This window comes from Lepidochelys kempii, chromosome 2, assembly GCF_965140265.1.
Source record: "Lepidochelys kempii isolate rLepKem1 chromosome 2, rLepKem1.hap2, whole genome shotgun sequence".
In the NCBI taxonomy this organism is placed as follows: domain Eukaryota; kingdom Metazoa; phylum Chordata; order Testudines; family Cheloniidae; genus Lepidochelys; species Lepidochelys kempii.
Genome location: NC_133257.1, coordinates 228,160,062 through 228,173,553, shown reverse-complemented (window position 1 = coordinate 228,173,553; position 13,492 = coordinate 228,160,062). Strand labels below are relative to the sequence as shown.

At 37.2% G+C, this 13,492-nt stretch overlaps 1 protein-coding gene across 2 annotated transcripts in view; it reads right to left on the bottom strand.

Annotated features, from left to right (window-relative positions):
* Positions 1-11,762, bottom strand: part of ABCB1 (ATP binding cassette subfamily B member 1) — a 66,808-nt gene extending 55,046 nt beyond the window's left edge. Inside the window, exons 1-5 of one of the 2 annotated variants that reach the window (XM_073334084.1) lie at positions 11,652-11,762; positions 11,001-11,100; positions 7,417-7,471; positions 5,080-5,224; positions 3,525-3,573 (exon numbers count right to left, since the gene is read on the bottom strand). In XM_073334084.1, the coding sequence (XP_073190185.1) occupies positions 3,525-3,573; positions 5,080-5,224; positions 7,417-7,471; positions 11,001-11,100; positions 11,652-11,667 (365 nt within the window). In that variant the 5' untranslated portion in view covers positions 11,668-11,762. Of the gene's footprint in view, positions 1-3,524; positions 3,574-5,079; positions 5,225-7,416; positions 7,472-11,000; positions 11,101-11,651 lie in introns of those variants that run through there. The other variant, XM_073334085.1, reaches the window with a different exon arrangement.
* Between the last annotated feature and the right edge of the window lie 1,730 nt (positions 11,763-13,492).

The window sequence follows — 13,492 nt, the reverse complement described above, 5'->3', positions numbered from 1 at the left end:
TGCATAGGGAAATATAATCTTACTACCCATTATTTAGTAGTTTTTTATAAAGTATAAGATTCCTATACGACTTCCTATGTAAATCCTGAACTATAGGATTTTCACACACTACTTCATTTTTATCCTAAATGAACTGTAAGTTGTCATAACCTGCCCCTTTCTGGGCACACACCTTGTTCAACATTGTTCTCTCTGGGTCGCTACTATAACCCTTTTATCACTCTAATCTTCTACTCAGGACACTTGTCTGTAAATATTGGGCAATCCTGGCTTCTTCTCCTAACTATTTGGAGGGCTCTTCAAATCTCTTCAAACCCACCAACTGAGTATGCCTCCAACTTCTGGGTTAAAAAAAAAAACAAACCCGCTAAACTTTTATTTAACCACATTAAACATAACATAAACCAAACAATTGCTTTCAGTAACCAGTCTACTTCTTACTCCACTAGGGACACTCTCATCTTATAAAAGCCCAGCAGCACTTCCCTTCCTGATGACAGTCTAGCTCCCCAACTCCCTCGGTAATCCTGCTCCCTCTTTCCTCAGTAGCCAAATTTCCTTCAAATTCAGCCTCCCAAAATTCCAAGACCAAGACCAAAACGAACATATGACACTGGTTGCACAGAGATGCAGAAGCTCTTGGACTCCTGCAAGGAAACTCAATCCAGAACATATGTTTGTTTTGGTCTTGGTCCCACAACATACCCAATCATTCAATTCCACTTAACACTGATACTATAACAACATCTCATATCAAACAATTTCAAGTTAACACAGTTCCTTCTCCATACATGTGCACAGGGTAATTTAATTCTATCACTCATTATTTAGTGGTTTCCTATGTCTCAAAGCATAGGATTTTCAATCCTAACTTTAGTTTTATTTATCTGATCTGTAAAAGTGGATAGCCTCACTAGCCATGCAAACAGCTAATCCTATGTTGAATCCTACTAAGATCTTGGCCCCAGGGATCTCTCTTGGCAATGAGTTCCAACTGGCAAATAAAGCATTTCCTTTTATCAGTTTTAAATTTGGTGCCTTTTAATTTCATTGGATGCTCCCTAGTTCTTGCATTATAAGAAAAGGTAAATAAGAGTGCCTGATTTACCTTCTCTATGCCATTCATTATTTTGTATATCTGTATCATGTCCATACTTAATCTTCTCTCTCAAATAAATAGTCCCAGTCTTTTCAGGCTTTCACAGATATAAGTTCTTTCATGCCTATAATAATTTTTGTTAACCCTCAAAATGGAAATGAAATAAAAGCACCACCAAGCATAACTTTATATACAGCAAAAAAAATTTCTATTTACTTCTCTATGCTTATGTAGCCAATGTTTTAGGGGCTGTTCTCAGGATGTGATTTATTATAATTACAAAAAATGCACTGGTGATTCTTTTGGTTCATAATCTTCTAGAGTAAAAGAAGGGGGGAAATGACTTGCCCAGAGAACTTTTAAAGAACTTTGGGTGAGTGGGCAACAAAATGGCTGATTAAATTCAATGTTGATAAATGCAAAGTAATGTACATTGGAAAACATAATCCCAACTATACACATAAAATGATGGGATCTAAATTAGCTGTTACCACTCAAGACAGACATCTTGGAGTCATTGTAGATAGTTCTCTGAAAAACAGCCACTCAGTGTGCAGCAGCAGTCAAAAAAGCAGAATGTTAGGAATCATTAAGAAAGGGATAGATAATAAGACAGAAAATATCATATTGCCTCTATATAAATCCATGGTACACTCACATCTTGAATACAGCATGCAGATGTAGTCACCCCATCTCAAAAAAAAAAAAAAGAAAAAAAAAGATATATTGAAATTGGAAAAGGTTCAGAAAGTGGCAACAAAAATGATTAGGGGTATGGAACAGCATTTGTATGAGGAGAGATTAATAAAAGTGGGATTTTTCAGCTTGGAAAAGAGATGACTAAGGGGAGATATGATAGAAGTCTATAAAATCAAGACTGGTGTGGAGAAAGAAAGTGTTATTTACTCCTTCTCATAACACAAGCACTAGGGGTCACCAAATGAAATTAATAGGCAGTAGGTTTAAAATAAACTAAAGGAAGTATATCTTCACACAACGCATAGTCAACCTGTGGAACTCTTTGCCAGATGATGTTATGAAGGCCAAGACTATAACAGGGTTCAAAAAAGAACTAGATAAGTTAATGGAGGATAGGTCCATCAATGGGTATAGCCAGGATGGGTAGCACTGGTGTCCCTAGCCTCTTTGCTAAAAGCTGGGAATGGGTGACAGGGGATGGATCACTTGGTGATTACCTGTTCTGTTCATTCCCTCTGGGGGCACCTGGCATTGGCCACTCTTGGAAGACAGGATACTGGGCTAAATGCACCTTTGGTCTGACCCAGTATGGCCGTTTTTATATTCTTAGAACTATGATTGGCCCTGACTTATGTTTTTTGGTTCTCTGAGCTACAGGGATAGCCTGTACAATGATAACTTCTTTGCTAAAGCTTTATCCAGACTTCATTGAAATCAGTAGGTGTCTCTCTGTTGACTCCAGTGGGCTTTGGATCAGGACCCCAGATGGTTTTAAAGAAATAAAGAGAAGTATAATGGTTAACTAGTGAGAACATTTTTAGGTTCGTTCATGAGAGTTAGCCCTTAGTGGCTGTTATCACTGTAAAAAAAGAATAGTTTCAGAGAATCCTTTCTACTGATAAATTAGCTCCATACAGTAGCAATAAATATCTAGGTACTACAGTGATTAGTACTCTATAAATATCTAAATTAGATATCGTAGGTAAATATTCCACATTACGGATGCTATCTATTGAAAAGAAGTTTTCTACTCTGCAGCGTTGACTATATTAAATACTTCTAGCATTGACATCACCTTTGCAATCCCATAGCATGTCTGTAACATGCTTGCATACTCATTTGACAGGCCTTATCTTATCTTGGTTTTTATCTGGTATTTTATGAGTTTATAAATACAGAGTGTATATAAAATATGTCTTTCACTGGGACAACGTCATTGGAATGGGATCAGAGGGCACACATAGAGTCCTTGGCATCAGGTTAGCAGAGCTATCAACTTCAACTACCTCTGTCATTGTCAAAAGACTAGCTAAATCAATGAACCAGTGCATGGCAGCCATGAACACATTCCAGTATAACAGCACTCATTTCAGCTCCGTTAATCCTCCCAATATGGGGGGGGGCGCGCGGGAGGGGGAGGGTGACTTGCAGGATGTTCCTGAAGTAGAAGGGGATGAGAGGGTGCCGGGACGGGGAGGAGTGGGAATGCAGGAATGCAAGGAGCTCTGGGTGTGCCCAGTATACTAGGACAGCACAAGTAACAAAGAGTGTAACCCTCTAGCTGTATGTAACACTTTGACTGACATGTATCTAACTCACCAGCTAATTGTTTGTTTCATATGTTTAAATATAAAATTACCTTTAGGGAAGTAATGGTTTGACTAGAGACCTCTACCACCGCCTAAAAGAAAGGCAACCCTGAAGATAATTAACAATTCCTAATTACCTGGACATTTGTTCCTCCAGTTTCTCATAAGGATTAAAAGAAATATTCCCTTAAAAGAAAAACATAAGAAATTGTTGTTAAACACATAAAAATATACTAAAGCATGTTTTAATAACTTTGCTATATAAACTCCTAATCCTTCAAGGTGCTGAGCAAATAGTGAGAAGTGCAAAGTACCGTCGGCCTCCATTGACTTCAATGGGAATTGAGGGTGTACAAGTTGTACAATTAGGTTTTCAGGCCAAAAGTGCAGGCTTGTACCTATAATGCAACAGTGGCAATTACAACATAAAGTTAAATTCTGCTGTCACTTACTCCAGAGTTACACAAGTCTAATTTAGATCAGAATTTTGTCTATAATATTCATTCTGGAATGTACACTGACTATTAGTCTTATTAATACATTGTATTTATATAGATCAAGTACCACCTTTAAATCACTTTACAAATGTAGGTCCACATGTTGCCATTAGATTTATGAGTGTAGAACCTTCAGTGTATGTGAGAGCATAGTGATGGTAGTTAAAGCCATTGTCTGATTTGTTAGGTGATAATTAATAATAATTAGTTGAATAAAAACTAAGGATATGAAAGAAGTGTAGTTGCTAAAGCTCACTGGTGAGAAGCAAGTGATCTGAACCATTCTCTTGGCTTCATCACTGATTTGCTTGGTGACCTTAGCTGAACATGACTTTGCCTCACTTTCCCCATTTCCAATAGGGGGATAATATTATTTCCAACTCCTACCTGTAAGAGTGTTGTATAAGCCTTTATTAATTAACATATGTAAAGCACTTTGAGATGCTTAGTGCAACGAAAAGCAAAAAATATTACAATTATGATATAAATTAGTACTATTGCAGCCTTTATTATAATTATTAAATAAGCATTGCCAATGTGCTTACTTTGTTTAATTTATATCTTCATCATGAATTGTGCATGCATACTTTACAGCATAAGATTCCAAATAAAAAAAAAGACTGTTACAAGACTTGTTTTCCACAATAATTATTTAAAAGATGAAAAGCATCTGTTGAGGAAGAGATATAATGGTTTGAAGTTCTGACATATACACAAGAAATGTAAATCTTTTAATCTTTTCCCTGGTAACATGAAGCATTTCCTTTCTTTTTTGAGATATTGTATATGTATTTTGCCTGTTCTCTTTTCCATGTACCTCATCTTGCAATTTCACATTCATCCACCTTTTCCTTCCCTCAACTCCACATTCAGTGTCACAGGACGTTTCCATTTCTGTGACATTTCAAAAGTACCACCAGCTATGTAGAAATCAGTATAATAGTTAATGTGAGCTTTTAATATTTTAGGAAGACATGGAAACAAGGGACAAAATTAACCTCTGGCATATCTCCTCCGTAATAAAAGGGCCACAGATTAATTTGGTTCAGCCATTAGGAGCAAGCTGACTCCATTGGATTCATTACCCAGAGGATAAACTGCCATTCCTTCCTGTTTTTATTGTAATGCAGACAATTATTCTCTCCATACAAGCCGTATTCTAATGTCACCAATTAAAAACGAGGACAGTTCTTACCTGAAGATAGATTTCGTGGAATAACAAAACTATCTGTCATATCTCCAAAGATTATCATCATGACTGGGAGAGCTGCTCCATGAAGGATTGCAAGGGCAGAGCCTAGCACCATTAGTAATTTATCCAGCCAATCAGCGTACCGAAACTGAAAAGGGGAACACCTTCATGTGAAAATGGAAACACTTTCATAGCTGAAAACTTCTCTAATTTTATGCATTAAAAAGGTCTAACACAACATTAGGGATGCACAGTTAAGATAACAAAAAGTCAGAAAAGCTTAAGGCTTGTATACGCACATCTTTTATATCAACCCACTCTGATTAGAATTTAACTTGACAAAAATAATTTAAAGTTATAGAAATAAGCCATACTGATACAAGCATCTTTATATTTAGGGCCCTACCATATTCAGTCCATTTTGGTCAATTTCACGATCATAGGATTTTAAAAACCATAAATTTCATTATTTCAGCTATTTAAATCTGAAATTTCACAGTGTTGTAATTGTAGGGGTCCTGACCCAACAAGAAACTGTGTGTGTGTGTTGGCGGGGGGGAGGTTTGCAAGGTTATTGTAGGTGGGGTTGTGGTACTGTTACTCTTACTAGTGGGATTTTGTGCAGCTAGAATAATACTGAATAATATTAAGTATTATTTACTGCACAAAATATTTCCTATTTAGAATAGCATGGTTCTTGATACAGAGACAATTTTGTCCTTAAACTCCCACTGAAATAAACAGAAGTTAGACCTGGAGGACAAAATTTGGCCGGCATTTTGCAATATAAAAGAAAAACATTCTCTCTAGGTATCTGAGCTCTCAGTGTAATTTAGCTACCTTGTTAAAAATAATTAATTAAAAATTATACTGAATAGAGGAGCTGACAAGAATCCACAAAAATCAGCAAATCCTGAGTGAAGGGTATAAGAGTCCTTTTATCTAAAAGCCAAAAATTAGAGATAATCTTACTTCATCTTTCATTTTTAATTTAATCACAAAATGCCTAGATATTGCAACTCATACAAAGTAGAGGGGAGATAATAGAAAAGTTTGTAGTTGCTTGAGGATGCTAATAAGCAATAACTCTGTGGACTTTCCTATGAATCTCTATTATTGTTCATGGATGCCAACATTTGTTACCCTATTAGAGTCTAAACAGTAGTAATTAACATACCACATGCACAAAGCATATCTAATATACCTAAGCACAAAAGAATGAGTTAAAAGCAAAGATTTCATCCTGGCTGGAGACACCAGTATAAAAATCTCTGTCATTAAGGGGTTGTCTACACTTATGCCAGGTGTATACTAGAAAAAGTTTGCTGGTATAACTATACTGGCAAACCCTCCTATTGTACACACAGCTTATATTGTCAAAGAAGTGCTTTTGTTGGTATCGTTTAATACTAGTTTTCCAAATGAAATAAGCTATAGCAGCAAAGGTACTTTAATGCCAGTATAACTGCATCTACCAGTACAACTTTTACTGATCTAGAAATATCACAAAAATCACACCCCTAACTGACATTACCATACCAGTAAAAGTCTGTAGTGTAGGCCTGTCCTCAAAGGTTTTGCCACTTTAACTATACTGGTATAGTTACAGCAACAAAAACAAAAAAAACCAAAAAAACCAACCCCATAGTATGAACACAGTTATACTGGTATTAAAACACTTACACTGATATAGCTTATTCTAGTTCAGATACCAAAATCTGAAAAAATTTTCAAAAAGCTATTCTAGTATAAGGCACCTTTATACTGGTAAAACTGCATCTACACTAATGTTTTTACTAATATAACTTTGTTGGTAAAGTATAATACCCCTAATTGACATAGTAATGCAGGTAAAACTTTTCAGGCCAGGTCTACACTATAAACTTTTGTCAGCATAGCTATGTTGGTCAGTGTCATAGGTGCCAGAACTAGGGGTGCTGCCGCATCCCCTGGCTTGAAGTGATTTCCATTATATACAGGGTTTACAGTTTGGTTCAGTAGCTCTCAGCACCCCCACTATACAAATTGTTCCAGTACCCTTGGTCAGGGTGTGAAGAGGTGTGGTCCCTGACTAACACTGTTCTGCCAGCAAAATCCCCTAGGTAGATGCAGTTATACCTGTAAAATTGCACTTTTTCCAGTACAGCTTACTTTACTTGTGGGGGAGGGATGTGTGGGGAATAAGCTATACAGGCAAAAGCACAGTTTGGCAGATATAAACTGCGTCCACACAGGTATACCAGAAACGTAGATCAGGCCTTATCAGTAAGACTTGAGACATTAAAAACATTGTTTAAAGTATATTATTAAACTTGAATATATACGTAGCATATATCTTACCATTGTTAATGGGCTGACCACATTAGGTTTCTTTGGCTGCTTCTTGTCCTCATTGCTGAATTTGAATGATTGTTTTAATGCATTGTAAAAGAGAAAATATTTAACTGCAACTCTAACATTTAAAGTTGTAATACAGTTAAATCTAAACAAAATTAAACAAGAACGTAAGAGACATAAGAACATAAAATGAAGATGATTTGCAGATTATTCTTAGTTTATTTCTGTAAACATTGTCTGCAAGGTGTTTAAGAAACTGAGGCCAACTATATTAAAGAACATTAACATGGTACTTCTCCAAAAGTTCATTTGAAAGGAAATTAACATTTGTGGTCAATCTGCTAGATTTTTGAAACTCACTATAGTAGCTCTTGGTAATCTTTTGAAATAGATTGGCTAGTCTACGTATCTTGATTTCTTACTGAATCCCTACTTTTGGCAAACATGTAGATTATGGTCTCTCCAAGCTCACCCAAAGGTGAGAGTATTGTAGAGATCAAAAAAGAGTTTAGGACCCAGTCTGCAAACTGGGCCATACAGAAGAATCTTTATGCCTATGCGGAGCCCCATTCACTTCAGTATAACTCTGTTGGTGTAAGGGTCCTCCTGCATAGATTAGCTTGCAGGATTTGAGGCCTGGTTTCCAAGAAAGCAAGGTGTTGAGTAGAATCTGTTACCAAGGAAAGGAGAAGACTACAGCAGGAAAAAATTAAAAGTTGGAGGGGCAAAGCGTAACCCATTGTGATGGTCCCATATTTAGTACAACCTAATGGAAAAGTATACTGACACAAACACAGAAAAAACATTCACAGTTTGCAGGGAAGTTTCCCTCTCACGGTCTCTTCCAGCACTAGACCTCTATGATTCTAACTTATCTGGAGTTATTTCACTTTTTACATTATTGCAACACAATCTGGTGTCCAAGGGGTATTATAAAGTCATTCACTCCAGAAACACCAGCTGTAGCTACTTCATGCAGTAAAGTGAGAAATCCACACTTAGTCCCAATCATGCAATCAAATCTGTGCAAGCTGTACTGACACAGTGGCAAAACACCAAAAGTGGCCACAGCTTTGTCTACAGTAGCACTCCCACTGGTGCATCATAGCACTATCAGGAAATTTTTTTCTAAAACTCCTTAGTGTCGATAAGGTTATTACAATATTATGACTGTATCACATCATCATTATAACCCTGAGTCTCAGTAGCAAGGTCCATATCCAAAATAAACAGTTGCAGCCTTCTGGCCAGATGTAAATAAAAGAAAGATGATCATACTTCTGCAAGTGCTGTTAGCTGCATTGCACACCACGCAGTAACCATAGCCTATGAACTCCACCCAACAAGTGGTAGGCACATTCCTCAATTAAAGCCTCACCATATCTTCCCTCTAATAAATACTTCTAAAAATTAGAAAAATGTATATAGCCATTGAGCACTGAGACCTAGGTAATATCTAGTTGAAAATATGACAAATAGTTCCAGCATTTTACAGCTTTGTATTAGTTTGTCTTTTCCCGAGGGCTGGTCTAAACTAAAAAGTTAGGTTGGCTTAGCTACATCACTCAGGGTTATGAGAAGTTTCACATCCTGTACAATATAATTAAGCTGACCTAAGTCCCTATACACCAGTAGGTAGACAGAAGAATTCTTCCATTGACCTAGCTGCCTCCTCTTGGAGTGGTGGATTTACTATATTACTGTTGCTGTAGTAAGTGTCTAAGTTGCATCACGTTCCAATACAGATTAAACTGAAGATGTTAGTAGATGTTGCCTTCTTTGCAACAGTAAACAGAATATAAAGTAATCTATTGTTGTATGCAGTGTAGTGGTAGTCGTGTAGGCCCCAGATATTAGAAAGAAGGTGGATGAGGTACCTTTCCCACACCTGAAGAAGGGCTCTCTGTGGCTCGAAAGCTTCTCTCCCACCAGCAGAAGTTGGTCCAATAAAAGATATTACTCTCATCCACCTTGTCTCTATAAGATCATCCATCAAGGACAAAATTGGTGGTGGTGGGGGGTGTCGAATTTTAGCTGACAATGTTTTCACAATAAACTAGTATCCTCATACCTTGTGGTTACCATAAAATCAGAATTGTGACAGTTTTTTCTCTCAGTGTTATTGACTTGTTAGAATGTATCACTCAGTAAGTACTAATGCTAATGAATGATTGGATACCCATTTTCAGAACTCAAGGAGAGCAACAAAGTACTATAAACTTTTAGGGGCCATCTTCATCCAATGTAGTCAGGAAATGTGCTTCCTTAGTGTGAAATAGGAGGAAGATGAATTCCAGTGATATGATTCTCTTTGTATAGTCAGTGATCCATTCTGGAATCCTCCACCAAAGAAGCCAAGGAAAGGCCCATACCTCTAGAGATTTTGCTGAAAAAAAATCCCCACACTTTGCAGCTAAAGCCTCTTAGACTCATTTAGATGTTATGACAGCAAAGGCAGAAAGTCAAAGTATTTCATGGATTTTGCGGGAGAGCTATAGGCTCAGTGATGCCCAGGAAGCTCCAGATGAAAGATCAAATATTGCTGATTTTTTCCCCTCTAACATTGGCAGTGATGATCCTTTGTGTTTGCAAAGTAACAGTTGCACATACCCATATCAGGCTCACCTGTGACAAAGCACTTCTCTCCAGTTTGTGCCCTGAAACCTCCCGATTCTCAGAATCTCCCTTCAGGCTGTACTCAACCCTCCACTTCTAACATATTTATGAGGATTCATGTCTTCTGGTGATCCTGTTACATGGCATGGGAAGCCATGAGTTGAGGCACTGTGCAATTTTCTAAATAGGGAGAGGGACAGAACTCACAGAATCCATTCCTGCCACAGTTCACTACTATACGAGGTAGATGGATGAAGTAGTAGGAATGGTGTTCAGGGTATATAAAACTGTCCTTGACCCTTGGGTACATCTACATTACCAGTGTGGGTTTATTCATTGCTGTAGTAAATCCATGCCCTTGAAAGGCAGTAGCTAGTTTGAGAGAAGAATTCTTCTGTCAACCTAGCAGTGTCTACGCTGCGGCTTAGGTTGCTTAACTGTTTCTCTCAGGGGTGTGAATTTTTCACATCTTTTAGCAACATAGCTAGGTCGACCTAAGTTTAAGGAGTAGACCAGGCCTTAGTCACCCCTACTAAAAAAACATAATTCCTACTTAACTTTCGGGCACATGTGCTTCAGCTGCCCATTATCTATTCCAGCTTCAGTTCTAGCACTATTTTAGATATGCCTTTTAATGAAGTATAGTGGATACAACTGCCACTCCCCTCTCTACGGGAAAGAACAAGGAGGAAGATGAAAGAATCTTCTGTCTCTATCCCATTGCCCCAGTGAAAGGTTCAGTCAGTGTTGCTGGCCGAAGTCTGCTAGTTAGACTTTCTTTGACCTGATGAATTCAATAGGAGCCAAATAATCTGGCAGATATTTTATTTATATTTGAAAAATAATAGATTTCAAAAGAATTTTGTACATGGGGAAAGTATGTAATTTATGTAAAATGTATTTCAAGGTAAAATCTGATCCTAAATATTTAAAAATGCTAACAATATTTTAAAATAGACTAAAATATTTACCATTTGCTTTTGGATTCACAGTCCTGGTCTGGTACAGCAGCATTACCAGCTCTTCCATTCACATCAGACATTCTTTCGTTTTCAGTCCTCATTTTAATCTCTTTAGGAAATGAAGCATCACAGAAAAATGTAGTTATGAGTCAGTACATAACTGAGAGTATACAGCTATTAAGCTGAGGACAAATATGTTGATGACATTTTATTTGAAACTGGCAGCATATTCTGCCTTCAGTTTTTAAGCTTCTTTTCTCTTCAGAACCCATGTTAATCTATTTAGGAAATGTAGCATCTCAGAAAATTTAATTATAAGATAGCATTTAACTGAGAGAACATACAGCTATTAAGTTCAGGATAAATGAATGACATTTTCATTTGTCATTTTGTTTAAAACCAGGATCATATTCGGTCTTCAGTTTTTCAGAAGAACTCCCCATGGAAATCAATATATTTGCTTATGTGTATATACACATGCATTTGTATCTGCATGATCCTTCTGAGTCTATCATTTTATGTAATTTATCATAGTTATAAAACAAACAGCAATACAATGTGTTTATTTAAAGGAGCCTGCAGTTACTTTGGATTTTTTCTTTTACATATCATTGAATTTTGTTAAATATCTCTGGTATAAAAATAAATGTACTGACTTACCGTGAGAATTGTTCATAGTTACCCTTTCTTCTCCTTTGCTGGAAGGCTATAAAGCAATTGACGGGTCTACTGTGGTTAGGGACATGTGATAGGGCTGGACTTTACTCATCCTCTATTAAACTGTAATGAAAAAGCTTTCAATAGCTGATGTTTGCCAGCTTTTGCCACTCCCTTTGGACCTTGCTTAACCCCATGAGGTTAATGTGTGTGTGCTCTTCATTCCGCCCTCCCAAAGGAGGAGGTTTAACAAAGTCTTGACTGAACTACTGGGTTACTGTCACTCATGTAAACAGCTCCGAAAAGTCCCCTAATATCCCAACCCAAGGAAAATCCTTGCTATTTACTGAGGACTTTATAAGCCTGTTAATTCTCAGGATTGCTTCCCCACTGTATTAGGGATCGTGCAGAATAGCACTGCTCCAAGAGATGTTCCAGGAGAAATTCCTCCTTAGTGGGAGTGAACCCACTATAACAGCCCAAATCATGGTAGGTAGGAGAGACAGGATTAGTGCCCTGCCTCATCCCTGCCCCCATTAGGGTGTTATACACCAGAATGAACAGTTCTTTTGCACCAAGGAGCGTATCCTCCCTTGCCCAAGTACTTACACAACAGCAGAGCATGGTCTGGTCCAAATGATGAAGTCTAGCAGAGATACTTTGGGACACTGGATCACACAGCTAAATCACATAATCTAGTTTAATTCAGGATATAGTCTCCTCCAATTTGCTCATCCTGAAACCTAGTATGATAATCATAACATTCTGGTGGCTTTCATTTCAGGGTTTGATTTGTTACTTCAACAGCTGAGAAAGAAAACAAAAGGAAATTAGCTGTTGCTACCAGCTAATCAAACATGCACAAACCTCTTAGGACAGGGGTCTCCAAACTTTATGAGATGAGGGCCATATCAGATTTTTGAAGGGGCTTCACGGGCCGAAGTGACTGAAAAAATTAAATATATGCAAAATCGTTAAAAAAAGAAATATTTTAGGACTAGTGAGAAGTATGGTACTGATATTTTTCTGACAAAATTGCATTTAGCTGTGGTTCAAAGTTAGTGTTCCCTATCATCAAAACTGATTGTATATGTTCATCAGATGAGGTCGATCTGTAGTTGGATTTCACATATTTCATCATCAAAAAATGTTTTTTCACACACATAAGTAATGCCAAACACTGACATTAATCTACGGACAAAGTTTTTTACATGAGCATATTGATCACTTAGCAGGCATTTATAGAACTCTACCAGATTTCCTTCCTTATATTTGTCCTTCAACAAGTCATTGGATTGCAGGTCAATCACTTCTATTTGAAGTTCAGGTGGCAGTTTTTCGAGATGTCAATCAAATGGGTTTTGGAAGATCCGTATTCCTCCTGCATTCACATGAAGGTCAGAGAAATGCTCCTGGAATTGTAGTTTCAGATCAGAAATGATTTCTTGTGCAAACCTAGTTGGGAATCGTGATTCAGTTTCTTGGTTGAACTTTTCACAACATGTAAAATGAGCAAAGCAGTCCCTCATCAGTTGGAACTCTAAAAGAACTAGTTTTTGCCTGAATGCTTTCACCTGGGTGTACATGTCACAGGTAAGCTCATTTTCCCCTTGTAGTCTAAGATTGAAATCATTCATGTGTTTGGTAAAGTCTTTGAAAAAAAGCTAATTTCCAAAGTCATTCATTGTTTGTGAGTAAAGTTAGAGGTCTTTTTTTTTTTTTTATTTAAGAACATTTCAATTTCAGTTCTTAGCTCGAAAAATCACAACAAAACCTTTCACAGCTAAGCCATCAAACTGAAGTGTGGTAGGGCAAATAGTGATATTCTGATTCTATTTCCACCA